The sequence below is a fragment of the Lagopus leucura genome, unplaced genomic scaffold (genome assembly GCF_019238085.1).
Source record: "Lagopus leucura isolate 7727_CA_CO unplaced genomic scaffold, USGS_WTPT01 34970-0_obj-0_obj, whole genome shotgun sequence".
Lineage (NCBI taxonomy): Eukaryota > Metazoa > Chordata > Aves > Galliformes > Phasianidae > Lagopus > Lagopus leucura.
In genome coordinates, this window is record NW_024968605.1 from 1 (window position 1) to 13,770 (window position 13,770).

Consider the following 13,770-nt stretch of genomic DNA (forward strand, 5'->3'; position numbering starts at 1 on the left):
GGGGGGGGGTTGGGGGAGGACGTTGGGTACCAGCGAAGGGATGGAGGAGGGGGCTGCGCACCGCGCTCCGGGGTTCGGGGTTACGTAAAGCCGCCCTCCCCCTCGCTTCCAGCCTGCCTCCCCCCCCCGGCGCCGCCGGTCCCGTACGGGGACGGACGGGCGCAGCTGCCGGGCACGGTGCCGGGACGCAGGGACGCGCACTGCGGAGGGGGTGCGGGGGGGGGCTCCCCGCGCCGTACCCACCCCCTCTGACCCCCTGGCCTGGAACCCCACCGCAGGGCTGTGCGGGCCTGGGGGGGTACGGGGGGTGCAGGAGGTCGGAGGTCAGGGAGGTGTTGGCACAGCTCAGGGTTTGTCCCGCCCCCCACCGCCGCAGATGCCCCGCGGGATGCGATTGTAAGCATCCCCCCCATTTCCGTGGAGCCCGACCGGCAGCACCGGGGGTGGTGCTGGGGAAGGGGGGGTAGGGGGGACTTTCAGCAGGCAGGGGCGTACCGAGGTGAGGGCTCCCCTCCATCCCCCTGTACCCCAATGCACTCCATTGCACCCACTGCATCTTTCCGCACCCAGCTGCACCTCACTGCTCTCCATTGAGCCTCCCTGCACACCAGCCATGCAATCGCACCCCACTGCACCTCTTTGCTCCCCACTGCCGGCTACTGCTCTCAGCATGCATCCCATTGCATCCCATCACATCCAGCTGCACCCCACTGCATCCCACTGCATCCCATTGCATCCAGCTACATCCCGTTGCATCCCAATGCATCCCATTACATCCCACCGCATCCCACCACACTGGGGAGGGGGCCCCAACCAGGACAACCTGCGGGTTGGGGTTCTGCCTCACGGGACGGGCGCTGAGCCGCTGCCACCCGGCCAGGTGCTGTCCCTGGGTGCCGACGTCCTCCCCGAGTACAAGCTGCAGGCGCCGCGCATCCACAAATGGACCATCCTGCACTACAGCCCCTTCAAGGCGGTGTGGGACTGGCTCATCCTGCTGCTGGTCATCTACACCGCCATCTTCACGCCCTACTCGGCCGCCTTCCTGCTCAACGACCAGGAGGAGGCCCAGCGGCACAACTGTGGCTACTCCTGCAGCCCCCTCAACGTGGTGGACCTCATCGTGGACATCATGTTCATCATCGACATCCTCATCAACTTCCGCACCACCTACGTCAACTCCAACGAGGAGGTGGTGAGCCACCCCGCCAAGATCGCCATCCACTACTTCAAGGGCTGGTTCCTTATCGACATGGTGGCTGCCATCCCCTTCGATCTGCTCATCTTTGGCTCCGGCTCTGAGGAGGTGTGGGGATGGGGATGCGTTCAGTGGGGATGGGAATGGGGTGGGGGCAGAGCTGGGTGGGGGATGGCGTAGGGTTGAGTTGGGGGCAGGGTTGGGTTGGACTGCTGTGGGGTTGGGTTGGGTTGGGTTGGTGATGAGGTTGAGCTGAGTAGGGAATGGGGTTGGATTGGGGGTGGCGTTGGGTTGAGCTGGGGACAGGGTTGGGTTGGACTGGTTTGGGGATGGTGTTGGATTGGGTTGGGTTGGTTGAATCGGTGATAAGATTGAGTTGAGTTGAGCTGGGGATGGGTTTGAGTTGGGGAGAGAGTTGGGTTGGATTGAGTTGAGTTAGGGGCAGGGTTGGGTCGCGTTGGATTGGTGATGGAGTTGAGTTGAGTTGGGGATGGAGATGTGTTGGATTGAGTTGAGCTGGGGATGGGGCTGGGTTTTGTTGGGGATTGGGTTGGACTGGGTTGGGTTGAGTTGGGGATGGGATTGAGTTGAGTTGAGTAGGGGATGCAGTTGAGTTGGGGATGGGATTGAGTTGAGTTGAGTTGGGATGGGTTTGATTTGGGGATAGAGTTGGGTTGGATTGAGATGAGCTGGAGATGGAGTTGGGTTGGGGATAGGACAGGGTTGGATTGGGCTGAGTTGGGAATGGGATTAGGTGGAGTGAGTTTGGAATGGGGTTGAATAGGGGACAGGGCTGGATTGAGTTGAGCTGGGGATGGGACTGGGCTGAGTTAAGTTGGGGACAAGGCTGGGTTGAGATGACTTTTGTTGATTTGAAGACAGGGTTGGGTTAGGCTGAGTTTGGGATGGGGTTGGGTTGGGGTTGTGTTGGGTTGGAGGCAAGATTGGATGGGGCTGAGTTTGGGGTGGGATTGTGTTGAGTTGAGCTGGGGATGGGGTTGAGTTGGGGAAAGGTTTGAGCTGGGGACAGAGTTGGGGATGGGTTTGAGTTGGGTTGAGTAGAATCGGGGACAGAGTTGAGTTGGGGATGGGTTGGGATGAGTTGAGTTGGGGAGGGTGTTGAGCTAGGTTAAGTTGGGGTTGGGTTGGATTTGGGAGGGGGCCAGGGTTCAGTTGGGTTGGACTGGGGGCACACAGACAGCCCAGATTCTCCGTGCATGGAGAGCAGCGGGGGTCTAGGGCTCTGGCCTCCCGTGGGGGTCCCGCAGCACTCGGTGCCCCCCCACAGACCACCACACTGATCGGGCTGCTGAAGACGGCGCGGCTGCTCCGCCTGGTGCGGGTGGCCCGCAAATTGGACCGGTACTCTGAGTACGGGGCGGCCGTGCTCTTCCTGCTGATGTGCACCTTCGCGCTGATCGCGCACTGGCTGGCCTGCATCTGGTACGCCATCGGCAACGTGGAGGGGCAGCGCATCGGCTGGCTGCACTCGCTGGGCGACCAAATCGGCAAGCCTCTGAACGACAGCAACCCCCTGTACGGCCCCACCATCAAGGACAAGTACGTCACGGCGCTCTACTTCACCTTCAGCAGCCTGACCAGCGTCGGCTTCGGCAACGTCTCGCCCAACACCAACTCGGAGAAGATCTTCTCCATCTGTGTCATGCTCATCGGCTGTGAGTGCAGGGGGGGATGCACAGGGGGCGGAACACGCGCGTTTCTTTCCTATGGGAGCGGTGAGGGGCTGGAACAGCTGCCCAGAGAGGCTGCGATGCCCCGTCCATCCCTGGAGGTGTTGGAGGCCAGGTTGGATGGGGCCCTGGGCAGCCTGGGCTGCTGTGAAATGTGGAGGTTGCTGTCCCTGCCTGCAATGAGGGGGTTGGAGCTGTCACGATCCTTAAGATTCCTTCCAACCCAAGGCATTCTATGATTCTATGTGTGTGTGTGCGACTGTGCTGCGGATCCTGCGTCTGTCTGTCTGTCTGAGCATAGCTGTGAGCGTGCACATGAGTGCTGCCCCCCACCCAACGCCATTCCCAACTCAACGTGTGGAGAACCCTGCGGTGTGGGGTCTGTGGGGCAGCCCCGTCCACCACGCCGTGCCCTCACTGCTCCTCACCCCGCACAGCCCTGATGTATGCCAGCATCTTTGGGAACGTGTCGGCCATCATCCAGCGGCTGTACTCGGGCACGGCGCGCTACCACACACAGATGCTGCGCGTCCGCGAGTTCATCCGCTTCCACCAGATCCCCAACCCGCTGCGCCAGCGCCTGGAGGAGTATTTCCAGCACGCCTGGTCCTACACCAACGGCATCGACATGAACGCGGTGAGCACCGCCGGCCCCGCTGCGCCCGCTGCCAGCCGAGCCGCGCCGTGACGCCGCGTCCCCGTCCCTGCAGGTGCTGAAGGGCTTCCCCGAGTGCCTGCAGGCCGACATCTGCCTGCACCTGAACCGCAGCCTGCTGCAGAACTGCAAGCCCTTCAAGGGAGCCACCAAGGGCTGCCTGCGTGCCCTGGCCATGAAGTTCAAGACGACGCACGCTCCACCCGGGGACACGCTGGTGCACGCCGGCGATGTGCTGACTGCGCTCTACTTCATCTCGCGTGGCTCCATTGAGATCCTGCGTGGGGATGTGGTGGTGGCCATCCTGGGTGAGCCCTGGGCCGGGCTGGTGATGTGGCCGCGTGTCCCCGCCGTGGGCTGACCCCGCGCCCCAATCCTTCCCCAAGGGAAGAACGACATTTTTGGGGAGCCGCTGAACCTGTACGCGCGGCCGGGGAAGTCCAATGCCGACGTGCGTGCGCTCACCTACTGCGACCTGCACAAGATCCACCGTGAGGACCTGCTGGAGGTGCTGGATATGTACCCTGAGTTCTCCGACCATTTCTGGTCCAGCCTGGAGATCACCTTCAACCTGCGCGACGTGAGGGAGGGCGCAGCTGGGGGGTGGAGGTGGGAGGGGGCACCATGGGGATGTGGCTGGGACGCGGCGCCGCGGCGCCGATGGGGACGTGGCACTGCCAGGTGGTGCTGCGTGCTCCCGCTGCTGTGCCATAGCTCACTCCCCACAGCCGTGGGGGTCCGTGGCAGAACCCCCTCACCGTTCCCTCCCGCAGACCAACATGATCCCCGGTTCCCCGGGCAGCGATGAACTGGACAGCGGCTTCAACCGCCTGCGCAAACGCAAGCTCTCCTTCCGTCGCCGCACAGAGAAAGGTGAGGGGTCGGGGGGTGGAGGGGGGTGGGGGCCCCGAGGGGTGCGTGACCCCTCTGTGTGTCCCCCCCTCAGATGCGGAGGCCGCCGGGGAGCCGCGTGGTGGGCAGAAGGCGCTGAGGCTGAGCAGGGGCTGCCAGGCACCGGGAGCCCCGCGGGGGCCAGCAGAGTGGGAGCCGTGCCACTGCAGCTCGCCCTCCAGCTCCCCATCCAGCGATGAGGATGAGCACCCAGCACCCACCCCGGGGGCCGCCGCTCTCTCCCCCTTCCGCAGCCCCCGGCCCGGAGGTGAAGCCCCCACAGCCACCGACACTGAGGAGCGCGAGGGCAGTGATACGTGCAACCCCCTCTCAGGTGGGGACAGGACGTGGGGGGCTTCTCACTTCTCTGCTTCCTGCTCTGTGTGGGCAAAGCATCTCCCAAAGCCCCATCTCCTGCTCTGCACCCTCATTTCTCCCACACGCTCCTGCAGCATCCTTGCCTCTCCCGCAGCACTGTTCCCCATGCTCTCCCATTCCTGCTCCTGCATCCCTCATCATGATTCTACTTCCCCACTGGTTCTGCGTCCCCACGCTCCTGCATCTCCCCTCCATACTTCTGCATCCTCATGTTCCTGCGTTCCTCCTCCTCACCCACATCCCCCTGCCATGGTCCTACACCCCCAATTCCTTCTACATCCCCAGTCCCCCATGCAGCTCCTGCGTCCCCCTACCTCCTCCTTTCTGCATCCCCACATCTCATAGTCCTGCATCCCCATTCCTTCTGCATCTCCACCCCCCCCTGCAGCTCCCGCATCCCCACAGCTCCTCCTTTCTGCATCCCCACATCCCGTGCTCCTGCATCCCCATTCCTCCCCCACCCCACCCCTCTCTCCCTTGACACCCCCCACACCACACCGATCCTTCCCCACCCGCCCCCCTCTCCCCCAGGAGCCTTCTCGGGGGTCTCCAACATCTTCAGCTTCTGGGGGGAGAGCCGGGGGAGGCAATACCAGGAACTGCCCCGCTGCACCATCCCTGCACACGCAGCCCTTGGGATCCCAATGCCCTCCATGACTCGCCGGCAGCGCTCTGAGGTGGAGATGCGCCTCGACCTCCTCCAGAAGCAGCTCAATAGGTACCTCAGGGGGTGGTGAAACCCCCGGCAGACCCAGGGAGCGATCGGGGGGTCTGCCGGGGGTCTCACCACCCCATAAGCAGTGCCCTTTAGCAGGGAGCCCCCTGCATGCCCCATCACTGTCTGCCTGCAGGTTGGAGACGCGGATGGCGGCGGACATCAGCTCCATCATGCAGCTGCTGCAGCGCCAGGCTGCTCTCGTGCCCCCTGCCTACAGCACGGTGTCATCCCCTCATCAGCCTCCTGGTCCCCCCCCGTGCCCGCTGCAGCCCATCCTCCCCATCACCCCCATCCAGCCGCTGTCTCAGGTGAGCACCCCCAAAATGTGGGGCAATCCCACAGATTTGGGAGCAGCCCCTTTCCCTGCGCCCCATTTTCCGGCTCTGTGGCGAGCCAGCACCATTGCAGAGACCCCAAGATTTGGAGTAGCCCCTCTCTTGTGTCCCATCTTTCAGCCCCACACTCTGCTGGAGTCACTCCTGTGCCCCTTAGGTGTAAGGCAGCCCTGCTCCTATGCCCCATGGTGAGCTGAGGCCAATGCTCTACCCCTCAGATTTGGGGCAGCCCTTCTCCTAGGCCCCGTTTCCCTTTCTTCTTTCCCCATGGTGAGCTGGGGTGACACCTGGCCCCCCGAATTTGGGGCAGTTTCTCTCTCCTGTCCCATTTTCCAGCCCCACAGCAAGTTGGGGACACAGCTGAGTAGTCCATATTGGACTGAACCCCATCTTCCAACTGTATGGAAAGCAGGGGGGCCACTGCTAAGCCCCCCAGGTTTGGGGCAGCCCCTGTCCCATGTCCTATTCCCTAACCCTAACCTTCCCCACAGCGAGCTTGAGTGACTCCTGAGCCCCACAGGTTTGGGGTGCCCCTTCTGCTATGCCCTATCCCGCAGCCTCATGGTGAGCACGGACCATTGCTGAACCCCCCAGGTTTGGGGCAGCCCCTCTCTCGTGCCCCATTTTCTCAGCCCCACTGCTCTCTCCCATGCCCCACAGAACCCGTACCCGGGGGTCCCACCGCACACCCCATCCCGGTGCCCCGCATCCCCTCACTCTGCTCTCTCCCTCAGGTTCCCAGCTTCCCAGTGCCCCCAGAGCTGCGCGGTGCTGGGGGTCCCCCGCCGCCCCCCGACGTGGTGCTGCTGCTGGAGCCGTCCCCACGCCGCCGCTCGCTGCCCGGCCCGCTGCCTCCCGCGCAGCCGCTGCACAGACACTGCTCCGATCCCGGCAGTTAGGGGGCAGCGCGGGACGGGGTCGGGACCCCCATCCACGGACGCGGGACCCCGTCCCCAGGACGCCAGGGTCACGGCTGCCGTCCCCACGGACATTGCGCCCACGTTAGCTGGCCTAACCCCGGGCCGGGCCGGTGGCAGCGGGTGTGGGCTGCTCTCGCCCTTCCTCCTCCTCCTCCTCCTCCTCCTCCTTCTTCTCCTCCCCATAGTGCTGCAGCGGGGGGACGGGGGAGCGGGGCAGTGTGCGTGTATGCATTTCCGTGTGCGCACGCCTGTCCTCGTGCACAGATGCGTCTGATGCACACGTGTCTTTATGTGCGCCCTGTGAGTCCGCGTCTGTCTGCGCGCTGCGGCCCTCTGCCCCGTCTGCTCTGTGCACACGTGGGGCCGCGTGTCCGTGTGCTTGCCGCTGCGGCGACGCTGCGAGTGTCCCGCTGTGCTCCTGGTGTGCAAGGTGCAAACGCGCGCCTTCTCCGGGCTTGGGGTGGGCGCGTGTCCTCGTCTGTCTGCCGTGGGGCCGCCGTGGGGCAGCGCGTGGCTCCGGCGTCTCCCCTCCCCGCGCTCCCTCCCCACGGCACAGGGGTTGGGGGAGGTCCCGCTGTGCCGCCGCACGCACAATGTGGCGGGGAGGGCTGGGGGGTGCGGGCAGGGTCCCCCTGCAGCCCCCCAACGCGCGTGCCGTGTTTGTGCCGTCGTCCCGTAGGTCTCTGTGTGCCCCCACCCCCAGCCTTTTTACACCGCCCTGCATGTCGCCTTCTGCGGTAGGAGCCCCCGTCCCGCACCCCAATAAAGCGGACCGAGGACTGCAGTGTGTGTGCGGTGCGCTCAGAGCTGGGGGGCACAGCTGGGGACCCCTGGGATGGGGGAGCAGAGCGCCATAGGGGGGATGCGTGGGCGCACGTGGCCCTGTAAGGACACAGAAGCCATAGGATGACTGCCGATGTCGGCACCATGAAATATTGCAGCATCGGGGGCCCCGTGCACGCAGACCCACAGATCAGAGGGCGACACAGGAGGCACTACCTGAGCCCCCTGTGGTGCTCACACGGGCCAGTAGGTGCCATTGTAGGAGAAGGGCTCTGGTGCCACACAGGGCCCGGCGCTGTCAGGGGTCCAACGCTGCACCTCCAGGCGCGCGAAGTCGGGGTCCTGCGGGCGCACGATGACGGCACCGCGCGACGCCATCGACGGGTCTTCGTCAAAGAAGTTGAAGGGGCGCAGGAAGAAGCCAACACTGTTCCCAGGGGTGGCCGTGTTGGGGATGTCCTCCGCGTGTGGGACGTGCAGGAATCCCACCGTCACCCAGGCCACCAGATCCTGCACAGAGAGGCAGCGGCCATCAGCGCAGCACGTGGCGCCGGGACCCCGGCGGCCCCCCCTGCGGCCCTCTCCCCTCATCACCTGGTCCTCGATGCTCTCATCGTCGCGGATGAAGCTCTCGAAGCTGACAGCGGGCTCCCAGGGGTTGTTCTGGTTGTAGAGGCTGCTGCTGGACGCCTCGCTCTCGCGGTGCCGCGTCACGGCCAGGTGGTACCTTCAGGGTGGGGGGTTGGGGACAGCGTCAGCCCTGGGGCAGCGCATGGGGCTCTGCGCCCCCTGGCCCCCCGGCCCCACCTGCCCCACGCGACGCCCTTCTCCTCCTTCCAGCCGCGGGGCAGCACGCGCCCAGCGTGTGAGTGGTGCTGGATGCGGTAGCTGCGCGCGTGGCCCCAGCGGTTGCGCTGGCGCGGGTTGGAAAAGAGCAGATAGCGGGGCAGCGGGGCACCCAGCGGCAGGGCGGCCTGGCGCTCCGTGCGGCGCGGCTGCCGGCGCAACCAGGGCTGCACCACGCGTGCGCCGGGGCTCCACGGGTTGGAGATGTTCTCGAAGCTGATGTCCATCGTCTCGAAGCTGTTGCCGGTGCCTGCGAGCGGAGAGGCCGTCAGCTGCCAACAGCAGCACCGGGGGTCCCCCAGCGCCGCGCAGCAGCCCCGTTCCCAGCGCCCGCAGCCACACCTGCGACATCCAGATCCACCTTGTAGTGCACCAGGTGCGTGTGAATGTTGCCCAGCACGTGGCTGTGCACACGGCTGCCGTAGCGGCGGCCCCGCGGCGTGTAGAAGGTGGCGTGGATGTAGCCGGTGGCGTGCACCTTGGCCTCCAGCACGCCGTTGGGGTACAGCAGCACATCCCAGATGTAGTCGTAGTTGTAGACGGTGGAGGTGGTGCGCAGCACCAGCGCGTGCCCTTCCAGCCCTGCGTAGAATTGGAACCCCCCACGGAAGTCGCTGTCGAAGTGCCGCCGCAGCGGGACGCCGGTGGGCAGCTCGAAGACGCAGAGCGCACGGCGGAAGCACCGCGGCCCCTCGCTGTCGTACAGGTGGTGCGCGTCCAGGAAGGTGGACACCTCGGGGCAATCAACGCCGGGCGCCAGCTCGTAGGTAACGGAGCCCATGCCCCAGCCGGCGTCCAGATACTTGGTCTGCATGGCGGCCGGCGTGTCACCGCCGTAGAAGGCGATGGCCTCCTGCACGCTCACCTCGTAGGCCACGCGCTCGCCATTGAAGCGCACGTCGAAGAGCTGCAGGCCGGCGGAGGAGCGCAGGCGGAAGGCCAGGCTCCAGCCGCCGTACTCCAGCCGGTTGCCACGCAGGCGGTAGCGCCGGCCCTGCGGCTCGCACACTTTGGCCCCGTGCACCTCGGTGGTGGTGCTGGTGGTGAAACGGCCGCGCGGGATGTACGTGGAGAAGAGGTGCGGGGCCGCGGGGTCGGGCAGCTGCGCCACCACCACTGTGCCGCGCTCGTAGCGCTCGGCCAGCTCCTGCGGGCTGGAGAAGTACTGCCCGTTGTACCAGACGCTCTGCACCGCCCAGCGGCGCGGGTCGGGGTCGCGGTGGTCCAGCAGCAGCTCCAGCCCCACGGGGTGCAGGAAATACCCCTCGACGAAGCGCTGCAGGATGAACCACGTGCGGCGCTCACCGGGCGCCAGCCCGCGGGGCGCGATGTCAGAGAAGGTGAGGCAGCGCTGGGTGCAGTTGTGGTACCAGAAGCCGGAGGTCTCTCTCAGCAGGCGGTACAGCGGCTCGGTGGCCGCCACCAGCGCGCGGTGCAGCAGCTCGTACTCCCGCATCGTCATGGGCCGCGCAGTGAAGGGCACGGTGCGGCCGCCCTTGAGGTGCAGCGGGCGGTAGGAGCGGGGCCGTGGAAGGGGCCCGACGGCAAACTCGGTGACGTTGGGCTCCGCCTGCGCCCCAAAGAAGATGACGGCTCGCGCCTGGCGCCGGGGCGCGGGGCCGCCGCCATCCAGGTGCCATAGAGCCGCCCGCTTGGTGGGGGGCAGCAGCTCCACCAGGAACAGCGTGTTCTGAGCCAGCGTGTCCCCGCTTTGTGCCAACAGCCCCAACTCCGGGCGGCCCCGCAGGAAATCCCGCACCGCATGCAGCTCCGCCGGCGTCAGGTCGGCAAAGATGGAGGCTTTGTCCGGCGGTGCGGCCGTGCGGGCGGTGTTGGCCACCACCAGGCACAGCGTGGCCAGCGCCCAGGTGAGGCGGAGCAGATGCATCATCCCGGGCACCTGAGGACACAGCCTGGGTGTGGGGTCAGATGGGAGCACGGTGCCAGTGCCAACCCCGCATCACACACCGCCTGGCCCCATGGTGCTCTACCTCCTCTGGGACCCCCACCCAGCACCGCCCCGCAGAGCTGGGGTTCCTCTCCCCCGGCCCAAAGCTGGCCCTACACTGTGCTCTGCGTGGCAAAGGTCCCACCCTGCAGGGCCGGTGTTGTGCCCACAGCTGTGCCACCCCCCAGCCTGCTGCACGAGGGTCCCCGTGCTCCTGCAGAATGCAGGGTGAGAGGGTCCCAGGGGTCCGGTGCTTGTGCTCACAGAGCAGTGCCCGAGCAGTGACGTGCCCAGCACACAGCAGTGGTTTGCACAGAGCAGTGATATCTGTGGGGATGGGGCAGCTGAAAGCAGCAGCAGCAGCAGCGGGGCTGGGAAGGGGGGGGGTCACAATGTGCACAACTGCCCAGGGGGGGTGCCCAAGAAAAGGGCATCAAGGCTGCAGCTCTGTGGGACAGGGGCTATCCTGTGGGGCTCCTCGTTGCCCCAAAACATGCAGACAGAAGGTTGCAATATTGACATGGGGCAGCCCCGCAAGCTGAGCCCCCCAACCCACCGCTCACCCCCCCGGCACCCAAAGGCAGCCCCTCTGAGCTCTCCTCACTCACCTCGTGTGGGTACCGCTCTGCCCCGTTCCCAGCCCCGTCCCGCCCTCGCCGCCCCCCCCCCCGGGCTCCTCCACCCCCCCGGGTCAAGGCCGGAGCGGGGTTGCAGGGTTCAGCAGCAGCGGTGCCAATGGGGAGGGGCACAACACCCACCCGCCCCTCCCCGCCAGGAGCTGCACTCTTTATGGCCTTTCCGTGATCAAACTCCAGGTTCAGGAGAGATAACAGCGGGGACAGGCACGGGACGGCCCCACTCGTGCCCATGGCTTTGTCCTGGTCATGCTGCATGGGGAGGGGGTGGGGGGGTGCTGGAGGTGCTGCCCTGACTCCCCCATCCCCTCCCCATGCCCCCAAAATCAAAGGGTGCACATTGGATGCACCCAGCCCCAGAAATCACGCCTCCATTTCATTCTCTCACAACACTGCAGAGAGCACAGGGGGCCGTGGTATGGACCCCCACCTTGGGGATGGAGACCCCCAAAGTACTAGGGCCCCCTCACACACAGACCCATGAGGCTGAGATCCCTGTCGCTTTGCAGCTCCATCCCCTTCTTGGAGTCCAGATCCCCTCTGTGGGACCAGGATCCCCACCCCAGTGGGACCAGGATGTCCCAAGGGGCTCAGGTCCCCCACCCATGGCTCAGCCCCCCCTTTAGTGGCACACAGTGGAGACGAGGTTGTGGGGCTGCAGCTCAGACAGGCTCAATCCTGGGGGTCAGGAAGGGAGACCCCCACCCAGCAGCCCTGTTCCAGGGGTCCCATGCACTGCACACATCTCCAATGAGCCCCTCATCCCTATGGGCACGGACCCCAATGAGATCCATGTCCCCAGCCTCCACTGGTCCTGATGTGCCCATGGGTACAAACCCCACCGAGCCCCACGGCCCCCTTCATCTCCATGTCTCTGAGGACACCAGGCACCATGGAGCCCTAGGTCCCCATGTCCCCAAACCCCACGTCTTGGGCTCCCCATAGACCCCACTGAACCCTGTGACACCGGATTCATTTTTCAGCTTTTGTCCCATTTGTACATCCCCATCACAGGGGCTGGGAGCTAGGAAAACCCCTGAAAACCATAACAGCCCTCCTGTGGCTACACCATCCCATGGCTACACCATCCCCATGGCTACACCATCCCCATGGCTGCACCCCTCACTTCTCATCTACCCCCATCCTCACGACAACATCCACTGCCATGGTAACACCGATACCCGTCTCCACCCATCCCCATGGCTGCTCCCATCACCTGGCTGCTCCTGGCCCCTTCCCCCCGGCACATCACCATGGGATGCCTCTATGACACCTTGTGGCTCTGTTCCCTTGAGCCTCACCTCCCACACCCTAAGGTCTGGATGATGCCCTCCCCCATCGTAGCTGAGCCCTGCAGAATGGTGCTGGTGGGCTCCGCGGGTGTCGGGGGCTGAACCTCCACGGTTGGTGGTGAGAGCAGCTGCCGGAGTCACAGCAGTGCAGCTGGTAGGGAGGCAGGAAATGGGACGTGGAGTTGGGACATAGAGACGGAATTTTGAGATGGGACACAGAAATAGGACCTGGAAATGGGATGTGGAGCTGAGACACGGCGCTGGGAGCTGGGCACCTGGAGCCGGGGACCTTGGAGGTCTAGTGCCAGCCCCAGTGTTAGGAGCCCCGGAGGAGGAGGATGTGATGCCAGGAAGTGCCGAGCAGAGCCGTGCTGGGAAAGCACTCTGTCCGTGGTTTAACATCTATGGAGCAGAGACAACAGCTGTGATCCCCCTGCACCACAGCAGCGCTGCCAGCACAGCTCCTGCAGTGCCCACAGCCGCACTGCGAGCTCGGACGCGCCAAGGATTTGTTCCAACTTTTCCTGTGTTTCTATAAAATCTCCCATTTCTATAAATGGACTCCACACGAGGACGCCTGGAACGAAAGGAGCCTTTCAGCAAAAGCTTCCCAGCGGGCATTCATTGATCACCCAGCAGGAGAACTTATCGGCAGCGCGCAGCACGCGGCAGCGGCCCAACGCCGCGGGGAGCGGAGAGCGATGCTCCTCATGCCGTGTGCTGTGCTGCTGGGAAAGCAGCTTTGGGATGCAATGAGCCCAGGGCCTGGCAGCCTCCTCCATGGGGCACAGTGGGCACACAGGAGCTGTTCTGAATGTCCTGCCCAGAAAAGAGGAGAGGATCCATCAGCACCCCTGGAGGAGGAAGAGGACAGGGAGGAGGAAGGCTAGAAGGGGAGCCTGCTGCCTCCTGCCTGCGGGTGCTGCTGGACCCAACTCAGCATTGCAGGGATGCCCTCCCCCTGATCGCCCCAAACATCTGCTGTGGGTTTTGCCTGCGTCCCACCTCCAGTTCCCTCCCCTTGTCTCATCATGAAATCAGAGAATGGCCCGGGTTGAAAAGGACCGTAATGCCCATCTAGTTGGTGCTACGAGTGCCAGACCAGGCTGCCTCCCAGGCTCAGGTCCTGCAGTAACAAGAAGTGGCTTTTTGAAGCTGATGCCCTGAGCCCCCCCTCCTGCAGCCGCCACTCCGCTTCTTGTGAAACCGTGCCACCTTTATTCATGAAGGAGCCCATTCCTGGCTTATGACATAAAAACACGATGTTTGCTGCCATCTCCCTCCAATCAGAGCTCCCCGGGTGCCTCGTGCCCTCCAAGTGATGCGCCGGGGCCGTTCCAAAGGTCACCATGTGACGCAGCCAAGTTCAGCCACGGCTGTTTTCCCACTGATGGCAGCAGTGCTGAGTCCCGCTGCAGACACTGGAGCGTGCCGGGAACCCCGTGCCAGCAGCAGAACCTGCAGGGAGAGGGGCTGGTGG

The 13,770-nt window shown here is 64.8% G+C and overlaps 2 protein-coding genes across 2 annotated transcripts; one reads left to right on the plus strand and one right to left on the minus strand.

Annotated features, from left to right (window-relative positions):
• The first annotated feature begins 468 nt into the window (after positions 1–468).
• Positions 469–7,570, plus strand: KCNH2 (potassium voltage-gated channel subfamily H member 2). Its single transcript, XM_042894602.1, has 10 exons — positions 469–1,306; positions 2,487–2,874; positions 3,327–3,526; positions 3,600–3,852; positions 3,931–4,124; positions 4,318–4,417; positions 4,491–4,769; positions 5,345–5,531; positions 5,665–5,839; positions 6,601–7,570. The coding sequence occupies exons 1-10, from the start codon at positions 614–616 to the stop codon at positions 6,763–6,765; spliced, it is 2,634 nt and encodes an 877-aa protein (XP_042750536.1). The 5' UTR covers positions 469–613; the 3' UTR covers positions 6,766–7,570.
• Positions 7,571–7,688: 118 nt separating this feature from the next.
• On the minus strand, positions 7,689–11,232 carry AOC1 (amine oxidase copper containing 1). The gene is given in 6 exon segments (XM_042894604.1): positions 7,689–8,079; positions 8,164–8,296; positions 8,377–8,665; positions 8,758–10,328; positions 10,972–11,052; positions 11,054–11,232. Coding segments are annotated over 6 exon segments (2,529 nt in total). The 3' UTR covers positions 7,689–7,803.
• Between the last annotated feature and the right edge of the window lie 2,538 nt (positions 11,233–13,770).